The sequence below is a fragment of the Rhineura floridana genome, chromosome 21, assembly GCF_030035675.1.
Source record: "Rhineura floridana isolate rRhiFlo1 chromosome 21, rRhiFlo1.hap2, whole genome shotgun sequence".
Classification (NCBI taxonomy): Eukaryota; Metazoa; Chordata; class Lepidosauria; order Squamata; family Rhineuridae; genus Rhineura; species Rhineura floridana.
The window spans coordinates 18,544,721-18,558,830 of record NC_084500.1 but is presented as its reverse complement, the minus strand read 5'-3'; the positions used below and the strand labels follow the sequence as shown (position 1 = coordinate 18,558,830).

Genomic DNA, 14,110 nt, shown 5'->3' with positions numbered 1-14,110 from the left:
GGTCCTCCCTCTTTTCTTCCTGCACACTTTATTTCTGCTCTAGTCCTTACCTGATCTTCTTTTGACTAATGAGAAATAACCAATGATTTACTAACTTCTAGTCTAATGTATTAATTTAAGAGAAGAAGAAACTGTTCTAATGAATCTGCACCATCATTGGTTTTAATGGGATTAGGTGGTTGACCATTGTCTTTTAATAAAATAAAAACTTGATGATGGTAGTTCTGACAGGTTCCCTTGTCTGCAAAGAGTGTGCAGAGGAGGATGACAGCCTCTTAATATTGTCCCTTTCATCAGGTGTGGCCAGGGGTAGGAGGGAGGGAGTAGCTTCCCATGATATTTCACAGCCTACAAAGTAGGTAATAAATGCAGCCACTGCCTTTATCATCAACAACAAAAAATCATTTTTAAAAAACAAAATTCCTTTATTAGTTCAGTAATAATTTTAGGCCTTTCCAAGATAAGGAGCTGCGTTTGGGAGGGGTTTCATTTCCTGGCTGCTGCCTTATCAGCAAAAACTACGCCTTGCATGTCTGAAGATGGTGTATTTATAACTAAACTCTAATAAAGTCCATGGTGGCAAATCTACACACCTGACTTGGCTGTAGTGATCATATATTAGATAGAAAACTTTTGTTCCGTTTAAAAAAATGTTACTATGCATATTTCATTAAGGTTTTCTTTGCAACCTGACTGTATTGAGAGGTAGTCTAGTCTTTCTCTTATAATTCCCAAGTTCTATAGTGAAGCGTAGCGTGTATGGGTATGAACTGTCGGAGAACACAGCAGATTTCAGGGTGGATGCAAGATGCTGTATTAGTCCCAAAGGAGGTAAAATAATGTTTTGAGTTTTAAAAATTATTTATTTGCCCCCATCAGCAGGTCTGGCACTTTACATAGTACAAGAGGGCAGGTCCCTGCCCCAAGAAGCTTCCAATCTAAAATTTGACACAGAGGAAACCACAGAAGAATGGGAAGGAAGAGGAGGCAGGTGTAATTAAGTGGGAGAAATTATGTGATTCTTTCTGTTACGCATACGTATTTACTAGCGTAATTGCAGTAGGGCATGCAAACTAGGAGGTGGAGCCCAGGGCTTAATTGAGAAAAAATAGTTTCAAGGAAAGATTCAAAGGAAGTAAGAGATATAGCACCGCTCAGGTGTTCACAGAGGCAATTCCAATCATCGAAGGCAGCAAGGGAGACAAGGCAGGGAGCGGTTTTGGGCAGAAGTGTTTCAGGTGTAGAAAATCCTGTTTGGTCAAACAGAATTAGGTGATTCAATGTACTACTTAAATTTTTATAATTCTGTAAATTAAAAGGAACTCAGTGACACTTTCATTCACAAATAATGTTGTGAATCTCTTGTGACAAAACTTGTCCTTCAGTTGCTAAATAAGTTAGGTAGTAATAAAGACAGTAAGTGGGATTTCTCCCACCCATTTACTACAGAGTTTAGCTCATAAAAAAGAAGAAGCAAGGATGGTTAAAGCCTGCTGCTCTGCATACCTTGAATAGAAGGGAGATCGGAATAGCCAGCAGTTCTGTCACCCCTCACTTCTTTCCCTCTAAAATCCAAAAACTTTGATGCGTTGCCAATCTGTTTCATAGGACAGTTCGAATCCAGGATGGTCTGTTTGGTCCAATTGCTTAGACTGGGATTATGGTGTTCCATGATATATAAATAGTTGAAACAATTAAAAAAATCTATATAGTCCTCCTTGCTTTGGAAGCAGAACAACCCTATATCCTTATCTCACCCCCAAGAAAAAGAGTTAAGAGGGAGTGATGATTCTCATCCATACTAGTGGCTCTATAGGCAGGGAGTGAGAGAGCTTGTGAAGCTGTTGGAGTGCTTTATAATTTTTAATTTGAAAGGATACTCTGCATCAAGAAGAAAAAGGTAGTTTGGCAGTCTCATAAAAGGCTGTACCAGGGTCAGCAGAGGCATGAAAGAAGGATAGGAATCAAAGAGGGAGAATGAAAAGGTAGAGAATAAAGTAACATTTGGAAAGATTTGGAGCCTTGGGAGCAAACTCTGCAGTTTCATTTCTTTCCCTTTTAGGGACCAACATGTTTCCTGGTGTTTTCAGTGCAGGGTTGAGTGTTTCCCTTTTCAGAGAATATGAGAACTCCAAGCTTTGTGCCTCCAAAGAATACCATGATTGGGGGCAAACAGAAATCCTGTGCCAGACTGCTGACTTCGTACGGTTCTTTAATAAACGACCTGTTGATAAGTAGAAATAATACAAAAGAACAGGAAGTTCCCATCTATCAATCCTCTCAGCACAACAGGAAATTGTCACCCATAAAGCACTGCAAGAGGTGTTTGTGCTGGCGCTGTTTTCCTTAAACTTCCTGGCACGCTGGCCAAACAAACGGCAGGTGGACCTCCTTAGAATTTTATGTACCAAAATTGAGGCCTCTATATTACTTTTATTGTTTGTATAATCTCCAGACACCATGCACACTTAACGCCTACAGGCAGGTCTTATGGGGGAGAGAAAACTATTGTGAATTTGAAATATTTTGATGGAGTGAGAAGATTTATGCATGAATAGAGTGTTTTTCTCTTCTCTTCTCTCCAACATTTCTGGTTGGGTTGTTTGGGGTCCTTTCCTCATGATAAACCTTGCCATCAGATATCCTCCGGATAGACAGCCTACCTTCCTTCAGAGCCAGTAAGCAATACTACTTAATCGGTCATGGGGAGGGCAACCGGCATCTTCCAAAGGTCTGTTCTTCTTTCATGGATGCCAGTGAGGTCTCCATGTGGGTTACAGTCCCCAATCAGCTCGAGACAGGAACCTGTCATAATTTTCTTCTGGCTCCTCCCCTTCTTACTGAGGTGATGCTAGTTCTGTTCCTGTCTCAGCTCGGGCAACAACCTTTGGCTGTTTTCTCTAACTCCTATGACTATCAGCCTTCGGCTCCTCTTTTTCCTTCGTTCTTTCTATACTTGATTTTGTACACTCTGTATTAATTAGTTTAAAAAAGGGGGGGATTACTATCTCTATTCTTCCTTTCTTATCCCTATTTTCTCTCTCGTCTGAGATATGGAAACAGCACCATCTTCTCAGACCACCAGGACAAAAACCCTTAGAGGAACAGGGCAGCACACAGTGGCTACTGTGGTCGGATCCCTGCAAGGCCATAAGGGGTTAGGGCAGCACTCAGCTCCTGCTGCAGTTAGTTCCCGGCTGCCGTCTGTCCCGCCATCCGAGAAAAAGAAGGGACACAAAAAATCAGGGCCGCACCCAGCTCCTGCTGCGGTCAGTTCCCTGCAGACATTGGATATGGCGGAGCATAGGCAAGAAGCCTCGCGTCAGAGCGTGAATTTCACTACTACATTGCGGCATAGCTCTCATCGCCCTTCCGATTCGAACACTCGAGGCGGAGGCCTGCTGCGAGAGGTGAGGCATTCGCCAGTGCCTACTGCCTCCTCAAGCTCCCCAATAAGTTTTCCCGCCGAAAATGCGGCGGCAGCCATTTTGAGTGGCACACAAGAGGCGTGCTCGATAGAGCCCGCAGTCCAGCGCCATCTACTGGAGTAGCTGGAGGACAGCAGGCCGGAGGATGACGAAGTGATGGAAGCCCAGGCGCAGTATGGCCCCCCCGCTTCTCCACCCCAGCTCTCTCCTCAGCCTATGCCAGCTTCCTTAATAACCTCTTCGATGACGCTGGCACAATTATTTTCACCTGATGTAATCCGACAACTTAAGCAGGGGCTATTAGAGGAGGTCCCACCACTTAAAGTGATGCCCCACAGCGCCCACAGTCTCCGCCAGTAGCCGCCCCCCCATGTAAGAGGCCACGCCACGTTGTCAGACAGCCTTCCCCTGACCCGACTTTGGTGGCCGTGGGTAGGGGGTATTATGAGCAGGATCACCAGGATCCCTTATCAGAAACCAATTCTATGGGGTCCAGGGATGACGGAGAATGGACCGACGCCTCAGATACAGAGGCTCAAACTTCGGTCAGACTATTTTTGGAAGTTCATTTTGAACCATTGTTAAAAAAGGTGATAGCTTCCCTGGAGCTGACTGCTCCTTCTGAGGAACAACCTACATCCTCCAGACAGGCTATGGAGCTGCCTACTGTAAAGATTGGGCCCAAGGGCATTCCGTGCCCACCTATGCTGTTGACTAATATTCAACAGGAGTGGGAACTAACACTATACCCCAAAAGGGGGACTAACTGGGCTAATAGACTGTATACCTTAGAACCCAGTGTCATGGAGCAGTTGCGAGCCCCAGACATAGATGGGCCTATTACTGCTCTCCTATCACATTCCATCTTGCCACGGGATGGGGATGCTCATCTCAAAGATCCGATGCAGCGTAAGTCAGATCTGGCACTTAAGCGAGTGCATGAGGCGACGGCGATGTCCATAAGAGCCTCGGTGGCAGCCTCGGTATTCTCTAGGGCATCACTGCTGTGGATTGAGGACCTAGCCCAAAATCAAGACCTAGAGGTTTCCAAGTTACGAAAGTCCATTTTGAAACTCTCACGCTGCATCGCTTTCGTAGCAGATGCTACCATGGACTCCTCACAATTTGCAGCCAGGGCTATGGCCACGGCAGTGGTAGCCAGACGCCTAGTATGGCTTTCGCACTGGGATGCGGACAATGCATCCAGATTTAATCTAGCCACGGCTAAATATACAGGTGGAAAATTGTGTGGGGAAGACAATCTGGCAGAAGATTTGGTGGACAATAAAGATAAAAAGAAAGTGATGCCCTCACAGGGTAAAGACGAAAAAAGGCCATTTCGACGCTATACCCCCACTTTTCAGATGCGCTCCTTTCGTGGCTCAAGGCCCTTCTTTAGTAACAGACAGAGGGATTTCAGAGGCTCCCGTTTTCCTTGGCAAAACCAGAAGCCTCCCCAGAGATTCCACCAGAATAGACAACAATCCTACCAGACTAGGCAGCAGCGTCAACCACAACAACACTTCTGACTCTATACCTGTAGGCGGTCGACTCAATTACTTCCTGAACCAATGGCAGACAACAACAAAAGACAAATGGGTCCTGAGCATTATCAAAGATGGATGCAGACTAGAGTCACACCAGTATCCACCCCCACATTTCGTCTTCTCTCACAGACCGACATCACCACAAAAACACGGGACATTCCTAGAAGAAATAGAGCACCTTCTACAAATCTCAGCCATAGAACCCGTCCCAATAAAGGAACGGTTTTCCGGAGTATACTCCCTCTTCTTTTTGGTGGCAAAAAAGGACAATTCGTTCAGGGGGGTGCTCGACCTCAGGTTTGTCAACCAGTTCCTGAAGCGCAAGACTTTCCGGATGGAAACAATCGCTTCAATCAGGGAGGCACTCCAACCCCACGACTATTTGGTATCCATAGACCTCAAGGAGGCCTACCTGCACATTCCAATTCACCCCAGACACAGAAGGTTGCTCCGGTTTACATACAACAACGAACACTTTCAGTACAAAGCTCTCCCCTTCGGGCTGGCCACGGCACCCAGAATTTTCACCAAGGTGCTGGCAGCAGCACTCTCAGGTCTACGCCTGGCAGGGGTGCATATTTCCCCTTATTTGGACAACCTACTTCTCAGGTCCCGGTCATTTACCTAGGCAAACAAAGACTTAAAGCTTACATTCAGTTTCCTACAGAGCCACGGGTTTTTAGTGAATGTTCTAAAGAGCCACCTCTACCCCACACAATCACTAATACACCTAGGCACGGTGATAGACACCACTGCACAAACTATAACGCTGGCACCACAGAGGATCCGGGCCATCACCGATCTAGCACGCTGCATATGCAGACAACCGAAATTGGACTTGATGCGCCTGGCAAAACTGCTCGGAATGATGGCATCATCTATAGCAGTTACTCCATGGGCCAGGCTTCACTCACGTTCTCTGCAACATCTTCTGATCAAATTCCAGAGAGACATTGCCTCCAGACGACACCACAAGGTTGCCTTACCATACGACGTGCGTCAGTCACTCACCTGCTGGCATCAGGACTCAAATTTGTCCAGGGGGATCCCGATACAGGAGCCGCTCCGGGCAATAATCACTTCAGATGCAAGCCTCGGGGGCTGGGGTGCCCATTATATGGATCTTTTCGTACAGGGACGTTGGAGTCCACCAGAGGCAGCCAGGTCCATCAATTGGCTGGAACTGAGGGCGGCTCATCTGGCGCTGAAGCATTTCTTTCCCAGTCTTCACTGCCCCAATGTATTGATCAAGACAGACAACATGTCGACCAGATCATACATAATGAGGCAAGGAGGGACCCGATCCAAACTCCTCAGCAGAGAAGCAACGTCCATGCTCTCCTGGGCAGAGCATCGCCTTACATCTGTGACGGCGGAATACCTGCAGGGGGCGATGAACGACCGGGTGGATTGGCTCAGCAGATGTCATATATTCCCAGGGGAATGGGCACTCAACAGAAGTGTCTTCCTGATGGTTCAACAGCAATTTGGAAAACTAGAAGTGGACCTTTTTGCCTCGGACGCCAACTATCAAATCCCTCGATTCTTTACAAGATTCCAGACATGTGCGGCAGAACAGACAGACGCACTGACGGCGAGCTGGCCACAGCTTCTATTGTATGCGTTTCCACCGACTCCTCTCATAGCCAGAGTCCTCAACAAGATCAGGAGGGAAGAGGCACAGGTGGTCCTAATAGCCCCATACTGGCCAAGAAGACCGTGGTTTGCAGACCTCGTCCAGATGTCTGTCAAAACCCTGCTCGCACTTCCAGATCGCCACGACCTGTTACATCAGGGACCGGTCCTCCACCCAGACCCAGCCTGGCTTCAACTAGTCGCCTGGAGGTTGAACGGAGCAGGCTATTAGCATTACAGATCTCACCTGACGCAACAGCAACTATCCTGGCGTCACGTAGACCGTCTACGCTCAGGATATACCAATCCACTTGGGCAGCTTTCCTACGTTGGTGTACAGCTCACGACACCGATCCTATGACGGCATCTGCTGCACATATTCTGCAGTACCTCCAGGAGGGCCTTAACCAGGGTCTACGCCCTAACACCCTCAAGCGTCAACTGTCGGCACTTGCATCTGTTCTATCTTTAGACGAAGGGGTTTCTCTAGCGTCACATCCGTTGCTCAAGAGATTTCTAAGAGGGGCAACTGTTATTAGCCCTCCGGTAGTGCATAGATTTCCTTCATGGCACCTGCATACAGTACTGACCACACTACAAAAACCTCCATTCGAACCTCTGCAGACGGTTCCTTTGCGAATACTCACCTACAAAGTCACGTTCCTCATAGCAATCACGTCAGCACGCAGGGTATCAGAGATTCAGGCTCTATCAGTGCTAAAACACCTCTGCACCTTCCATAAGAATAGAGTTGTACTCCGGATCACTCCTGGCTTCATTCCAAAGGTCAGATCTCAGTTTCACCTACGACAGGAGATCGTGCTGCCCACGTTTTGCCCAAACCCTAAACATCCCATGGAAAGGGCATGGCACTCCCTTGATGTGAGGAGGGCGTTGAAGGTATACATCAATAGGGCAGCACAGTTCCGTAGATCGGAATCTCTGCTGATATCATTCCACCGTCCGACTCTGGGCCACAAGGTGTCAAACTCAACTATAGCGAGATGGCTGAAGGCATGCATCTCCTTGGCCTGCAGATCACTCAGTAAACCCGTGCCGCACGGGATCATGGCGCATTCTACTAGGGCGGCAGCCACAACAGCGGCTTTTTCGGCTAATGCCCCATTGGAGGAGATCTGCCGGGCAGCAACTTGGGCCTCACCTTCGTCGTTTACCCGGCACTACAAAATGGACTTGTACGCATCTGCGGAGGCTGCATTCGGTCGTAGAGTTCTACAGCAGGTCCTTAATCAATAGACCCACCCTATGGCCGAGCTTTAGTACGTCCCACGTGGAGACCTCACTGGCATCCATGAAAGAAGGTACGGTTGGACTTACCGTGAATGGTGTTTCTTCATGGATGCCATGAGGTCTCCACGACCCTCCCTATGAGGGGCTGGGAATTCCATCTGCACTATGCGCTATCCGATCTTATTCTGTTTGTCTCTACCTTTGCATTTCTTTCTTTCTATGTTACACTGAGGTGAAGTTCCGAGCTAGCCAAGAAAGAGAACTTGCATCACCTCAGTAAGAAGGGGAGGAGCCAGGAAAAAATGATGACAGGTTCCTGTCTCGAGCTGATTGGGGACTGTAACCCACGTGGAGACCTCATGGCATCCATGAAGAAACACCGTTCACGGTCAGTCCAACCGTACCATCCAGGCTTCCTGTGTAGTTCTCTTGATACATTGTCTGGCTGAGCTAGCCCAAAGCCTGTTTTTTCATGGTGGAAGAATGACACATGGGCTGACTATTATTGGATTTATGCATGCAGCAAGGGCCTGCCCGTCCTATGGTAGAGCCACAGCTGTGCTTTGCATGCAGAAGGTGTCAGGTCCAATCACTGGCATCTCCATAAAAAAAAAAGAAAAGAACCAGGTAGTGATAGGAAAGATCTCAGCCTGAGGCCCTGGAGAGCCTCTCTGCTCATCAGAATAGACAACACTGGGCTAAATAGACAAATAGTTTGTTGTGGTATAAAGCAGTTTCTTACAGTCCTTTTCTTGGTAGGGTAGCAATTTTAAAAATTGCATCCTTTGCCTGCAGCCTGAAGTGGTATGGCCGTCTACTCTGCCACCTTATAATTCTAACATCTCCTTCTCTGGCATGTATAAATCAGACCCAAATGAGCTGGCAAACTCTTATCACACCAGATTGCAACTGGAGATTACATTTTTAATGTTTGTTGTGCAAAACTGCCGGATCGAATCAAAGGTCCATCTTGTCCAGCATTTTCACTGCAGCAGCACTGCCAGGTGTCTTTGCGGAGCTCAGAAGCAATTGGTATTTTGACCTGTTCTTTGTAATTTGTTACAAACTACAAAGTTAGCGGTGAGCAGTGAAAAGTTTTCTGATGATACTAAATTGTTCAGAGTCGTTAATTTATTTATTTATTATTTATTTTCATTTCTAGACCGCCCATAGCTAATAGCTCTCTGGGCGGTGTACAAAACAAGATTAAAATACAATATAGAATAAAATCAGTAACAGAAAGGAACACATTAAACTAAAACATTAAACATAAAACATTGAACATTAAAACACAAAGAGAATGCGAAGAGCTCCAAAAGGACCTCTGAGTGAATGGGTGGTAAAATGACAAATGCAATTTAATATTAACAAGTGTAATGTGATGCATGTTGTGGCAAATAATCTTATTTTCACCTATATGCTCATGGGGTCTGAACTGGCAGTAACTGACCAGGGATGAGAACTTGAGGTTGTAGCGTATAGCTCAATGAAGATGTCGACCCAGGGTGTGGCAGTCGTGAGAAAGGCAAATTCCATGCTAGGGATCATTAGGAAAGACACTGAAAATAAAACTGCTGATATCATAATGCCATTATACAAACCTGTGGTGTGACCACATTTGGAATACTGTGTAAAGTTCTGGTTGCCTCAGTTCAAAAAGGATATTGTAGAATTGGAAAAGGTTCAGAAAAAGGCGACCAGAATGGGAAAGGTTGCAGCAATTGGGGCTTTTTAGTTTAGGGAAAAGGTGAGTCAGAGGCAACATGATAGAGGTTTATAAAGTATGCATGGCATGGAGAGAGCGAATAGAGAGTTTTTCTCCCTCATGACGCAAGACCTCATTGACATCCAATGAAGCTTAATGCTGGAAGATTCAGGACCGATAAAAGAAAGTACTTTTTCACACAGTGCAGAGTTAAGCTCTGGAACTCGCTCCCAGAGGAGGCAGTGATGGCCACCAACTTGGATGGCTTTAAAAGAGGATTCGACAAATTCATGACTACTAGCCATGATGGCTATGCTGTGCCTCCACAGTTGGAGGCAGTATGCTTCTGGATATCAGTTGCTGGAAATCACGGTGGGGAGAGTGCTCTTGTGCTCAGGTTGTGCTTGCGGGATTCCCAGTGGGGCACCTGGTTGGCCACTGTGAGAACAGGATGCTTGACTAGATGGGCCTCTGGCCTGATCCAGCAGGCTCTTCTTATGTTCTTATGACAGAAGCGATAACTGAAGCAAGATCCCTTCCCCCCACTTTTTTACAGCACTTGGTATTTGGCAGTAGACGACCTCTGATGGGGCACACAATTTGCCCTCCCTCATTACCACTTCCTGTTGCAAAGCCTCAGGCAAGCGGTCTTGGATTCAGAACCACAACAAATTAACTTCAAAGATTTGTTGAAACATTTGCTTGTTGCTCCAAGGAGGTGGGAAGACGGCATACTTGAGAGCCATGGAGTGCAATTGAAAACCTAGAGAACCTTTGTTGTTGACAGTTCTGTGTTAGCATAAGGAAAAACAAGGCAAATGGCACTTTTGCAAGAGCAAATTGATACTCAAAGCCTTGACAGCAACTCAGGTTGAATTTGTAGTGGGTGTCATGGTGAGTCAGCTTTCTTCAGCCCACTTGGACATCAATATAAAATTTTTAAAAAGATTACCTGCTGCTAGTTTTCCATTTACTTTTTTTTTTAGTGTTATGAAGTGCTGGTGACAAAAGTTCTTCCACTTGTAAGAAAACCTGATGTTCAGTATGAGTCACGGCAGGATTGGAAAACTACTGCAGCTGCCAAATGTTAAAAAAGATATTTTTCACGTTGCTCTGTCACCTGGTGGTGGTGGAGGAGAAGGAATATTTGATCACTAATGCTCTATAAACAAGTTTAGCAATGGTCTTTGTAGTTAACATCTGTTCAGCAAACACAGGGATTTACAGACCTGTGTAGAATTAGGATATGTGAAGAGATCTGGTGTGCTTCACTTTACTGAGAATCAGGAAACTGCATTCTGTACTAAGTTAGCAGGGTTGCTGCCTCTATTGCCGTTATTAATACTCTGTTTTCTTAGTGCACTGCTGTTTTACCCACATAGCATGTTTTGGAAGTGTTGTGTGAGTGTGTGGTGTCCTGCTTACAATATAGCACCTTGTGGTTACTGAGTTGCTCTTTGCATCTTTAGAACAGGCTGAGACAATTAACTAAGTTAGAGCTGATAGGTGCTGTCTGGGCCCCAATGGCAGCCCAGGACTTCCGCATGAAGTTGCAGCCCTGTGCAACGCCTGCAGCAGCTATGGCAATCCACAGGAAGGATCTATCCTGTATCTAGTCTTCTCAGAGAGGACAGATGTCTTCTGCAGCTGTTGATTTACCTTATTTTGTTGTAGCAATGTACCTACATGATAATAATACAGTATGGTGGTGAACAAAGGGGGCCACAGTTTGAAAACAAAGATTTTGCTTTAAACTGTAAGCAACAATGTCAGCATAAGTAAGCAGCAATTACATCATACTCATTCCCCCAAGTCAGCCTTCAACAGTCTGGGGCCTTCTGGGGTACAAGTTCCATTAGCCCCAGTTAGCATGGCTAATAGTCACGTAGTCCAAATGGTTTGTAGTCTGAAATATCTGGAGAGCAGCAGATTGGGGAAGGATGAGCTAAGGCCATGCTGTTCCAGTTACAGCGTCCCACTGCCCTGTCCCAACTGATGCACTTACCTGTTCAAAACCATAAGCTGATGGAACTTTCTCTGCATCACTGTAAATATAGTTCAGCTGTCAGGTGAAGAGGAAGCTCACTGACAGAGGCTGACCAGGACGGAAGAGGGAATAAGCATTAGGAAAAGGATGAAGGAAGGGTGAGGAAACACTCTCTGCCTGAAACCTTGGAGAGCCTCTGTGAGTCCTTGTAGACAGTGCTGGTCTAGATGGCCAATGGTCTGACTCGGGGTGAGGCAACTTCCTGACCCCAAGCATGGTTATTCTTATACCTCACTGTCTTTACTGGGACCTGGTATGTAACTGTTCATTATCCTCAGGATGATGATGTTACCCCCTGTTGTTATGGGTGTTGTGTGGGGGTGGAATGACTGTGGGTGCTCTCTGCTGAGAGGAGGGATCTCCAGGAGTGGGGAGTGGGTGGTGTTGCCCTACCTTTTGGTGAGAGCATAAGTTTGGGTGGTAGCAGAACTGGGAGCGATGCTGCTACCTGTACACACACACACTCGTGTTTGGTGGGTGGGGTTGTTTGTCTCCCTGGAATATTTGTGTTTTAATCTGTTAGTAGTGATTATGATTTATTTATGTTAGTTATTTTAGGTTACACTAATTTTTTTAAAAAAAGTTTTGTATTGTCTTAGATGTGTGATTTTGTTTTTATGATGTTTATTAAGATGTTTAACAATGGTTTCTTTTGTTTAAGATGGTTGCTTTTAAACTTTTTGTATTGTTTTAAATATGTAATTTTGTTTTGATTTCATTTTACAACACTAAACGGCTTAGAGGCTTCTTTTCAAGTATGAAGCAGTATACAAATAAAGTAATGAATGAATGTGTGTGCACTTCAGATTGCAGTGTTAACCACATAACTCTTCTCAATACTATATGGACAAAGAAGATGTGATATGGGTTAATTTCTGTGACCGGTTAATATCCAGCTGTTTCAATTATTGTTGTTGGTAATTTCATTTCTGTAGATGCAAAGTATGGTGCTTCTCTGTTGATGACTCTCCTTTTCATTATTTATTTGCTTTGTGACTGTTTTCAAAATATACTGATAGTGGCCTCCATTGCAGTCACATATCAGAAGTTGGTCTCTCTGTACTGAGTAGGGTGTCCTCCCAGGAAAGCGTTCTTAGAACTGCAGGCTTATTTATTTTTAAAACTATTGTGGGTTATAACAAACAAGGATGCCATTTTTATATGTAACTTAATTTGGTAAATATTTCTTTTACAGTCTTCAGTGGGCGAGAGCCTTCAACGGGAAGCCTTGAAAAAGCAAGCAATGAAACAAGTAAGTTGGCATAATGCGTATGTGTGTTGGTGTGTATCTATGTACCTTGCTTCCCGATTTCTTGTCTTGCTACACAAACCACATGATGGTGGTTGTAATACTAAATTAATATGGGAATTTGCTCTGTAAATAAGCAAAAAAGATAAATCCCTGTCCTGAAGAGCATACCGTATAAATAGAGTGCTGCCAGTAGCCAAGACAGTGCACACTGTCTCAAAATCTCACTTTCCTCCATTGTGCATTTATGTTATTCTAGTGTCTTAAGAACATAAGAACATAAGAAGAGCCTGCTGGATCAGGCCAGTGGCCCATCTAGTCCAGCATCCTGTTCTCACAGTGGCCAACCAGGTGCCTGGGGGAAGCCCGCAAGCAGGACCCGAGTGCAAGAACACTCTCCCCTCCTGAGGCTTCCAGCAACTGGTTTTCAGAAGCATGCTGCCTCTGACTAGGGTGGCAGAGCACAGCCATCACAGCTAGTAGCCATTGATAGCCCTGTCCTCCATGAATTTGTCTAATCTTCTTTTCAAGCCATCCAAGCTGGTGGCCATTACTGCATCTTGTGGGAGCAAATTCCATAGTTTAACTATGCGCTGAGTAAAGAAGTACTTCCTTTTGTCTGTCCTGAATCTTCCAACATTCAGCTTCTTTGAATGTCCACGAGTTCTAGTATTATGAGAGAGGGAGAAGAACTTTTCTCCATCCACTTTCTCAATGCCATGCATAATTTTATACACTTCTATCATGTCTCCTCTGACCCGCCTTTTCTCTAAACTAAAAAGCCCCAAATGCTGCAACCTTTCCTCGTAAGGGAGTCGCTCCATCCCCTTGATCATTCTGGTTGCCCTCTTCTGAACCTTTTCCAACTCTATAATATCCTTTTTGAGATGAGGCGACCAGAACTGTACACAGTATTCCAAATGCGGCCGCACCATAGCTTTATACAATGGCATTATGATATCGGCTGTTTTATTTTCAATACCTTTCCTAATTATCGCTAGCATGGAATTTGCCTTTTTCACAGCTGCCGCACACTGGGTCGACATTTTCATCGTGCTGTCCACTACAACCCCGAGGTCTCTCTCCTGGTCGGTCACCGCCAGTTCAGACCCCATGAGCGTATATGTGAAATTCAGATTTTTTGCTCCAATATGCATAATTTTACACTCGTTTATATTGAATTGCATTTGCCATTTTTCTGCCCGTTCACTCAGTTTGGAGAGGTCTTTTTGGAGCTCTTCGCAATCC

The 14,110-nt window shown here is 45.3% G+C and overlaps 1 protein-coding gene across 1 annotated transcript in view; it reads left to right on the top strand.

Moving 5' to 3' along the window:
* Positions 1-14,110, top strand: part of NSRP1 (nuclear speckle splicing regulatory protein 1) — a 34,062-nt gene that overhangs the window by 8,497 nt on the left and 11,455 nt on the right. The window contains exon 3 of the mRNA XM_061605050.1: positions 12,809-12,865. Coding sequence (XP_061461034.1) covers positions 12,809-12,865 — 57 coding nt within the window. The remainder of the gene's footprint in view (positions 1-12,808; positions 12,866-14,110) is intronic.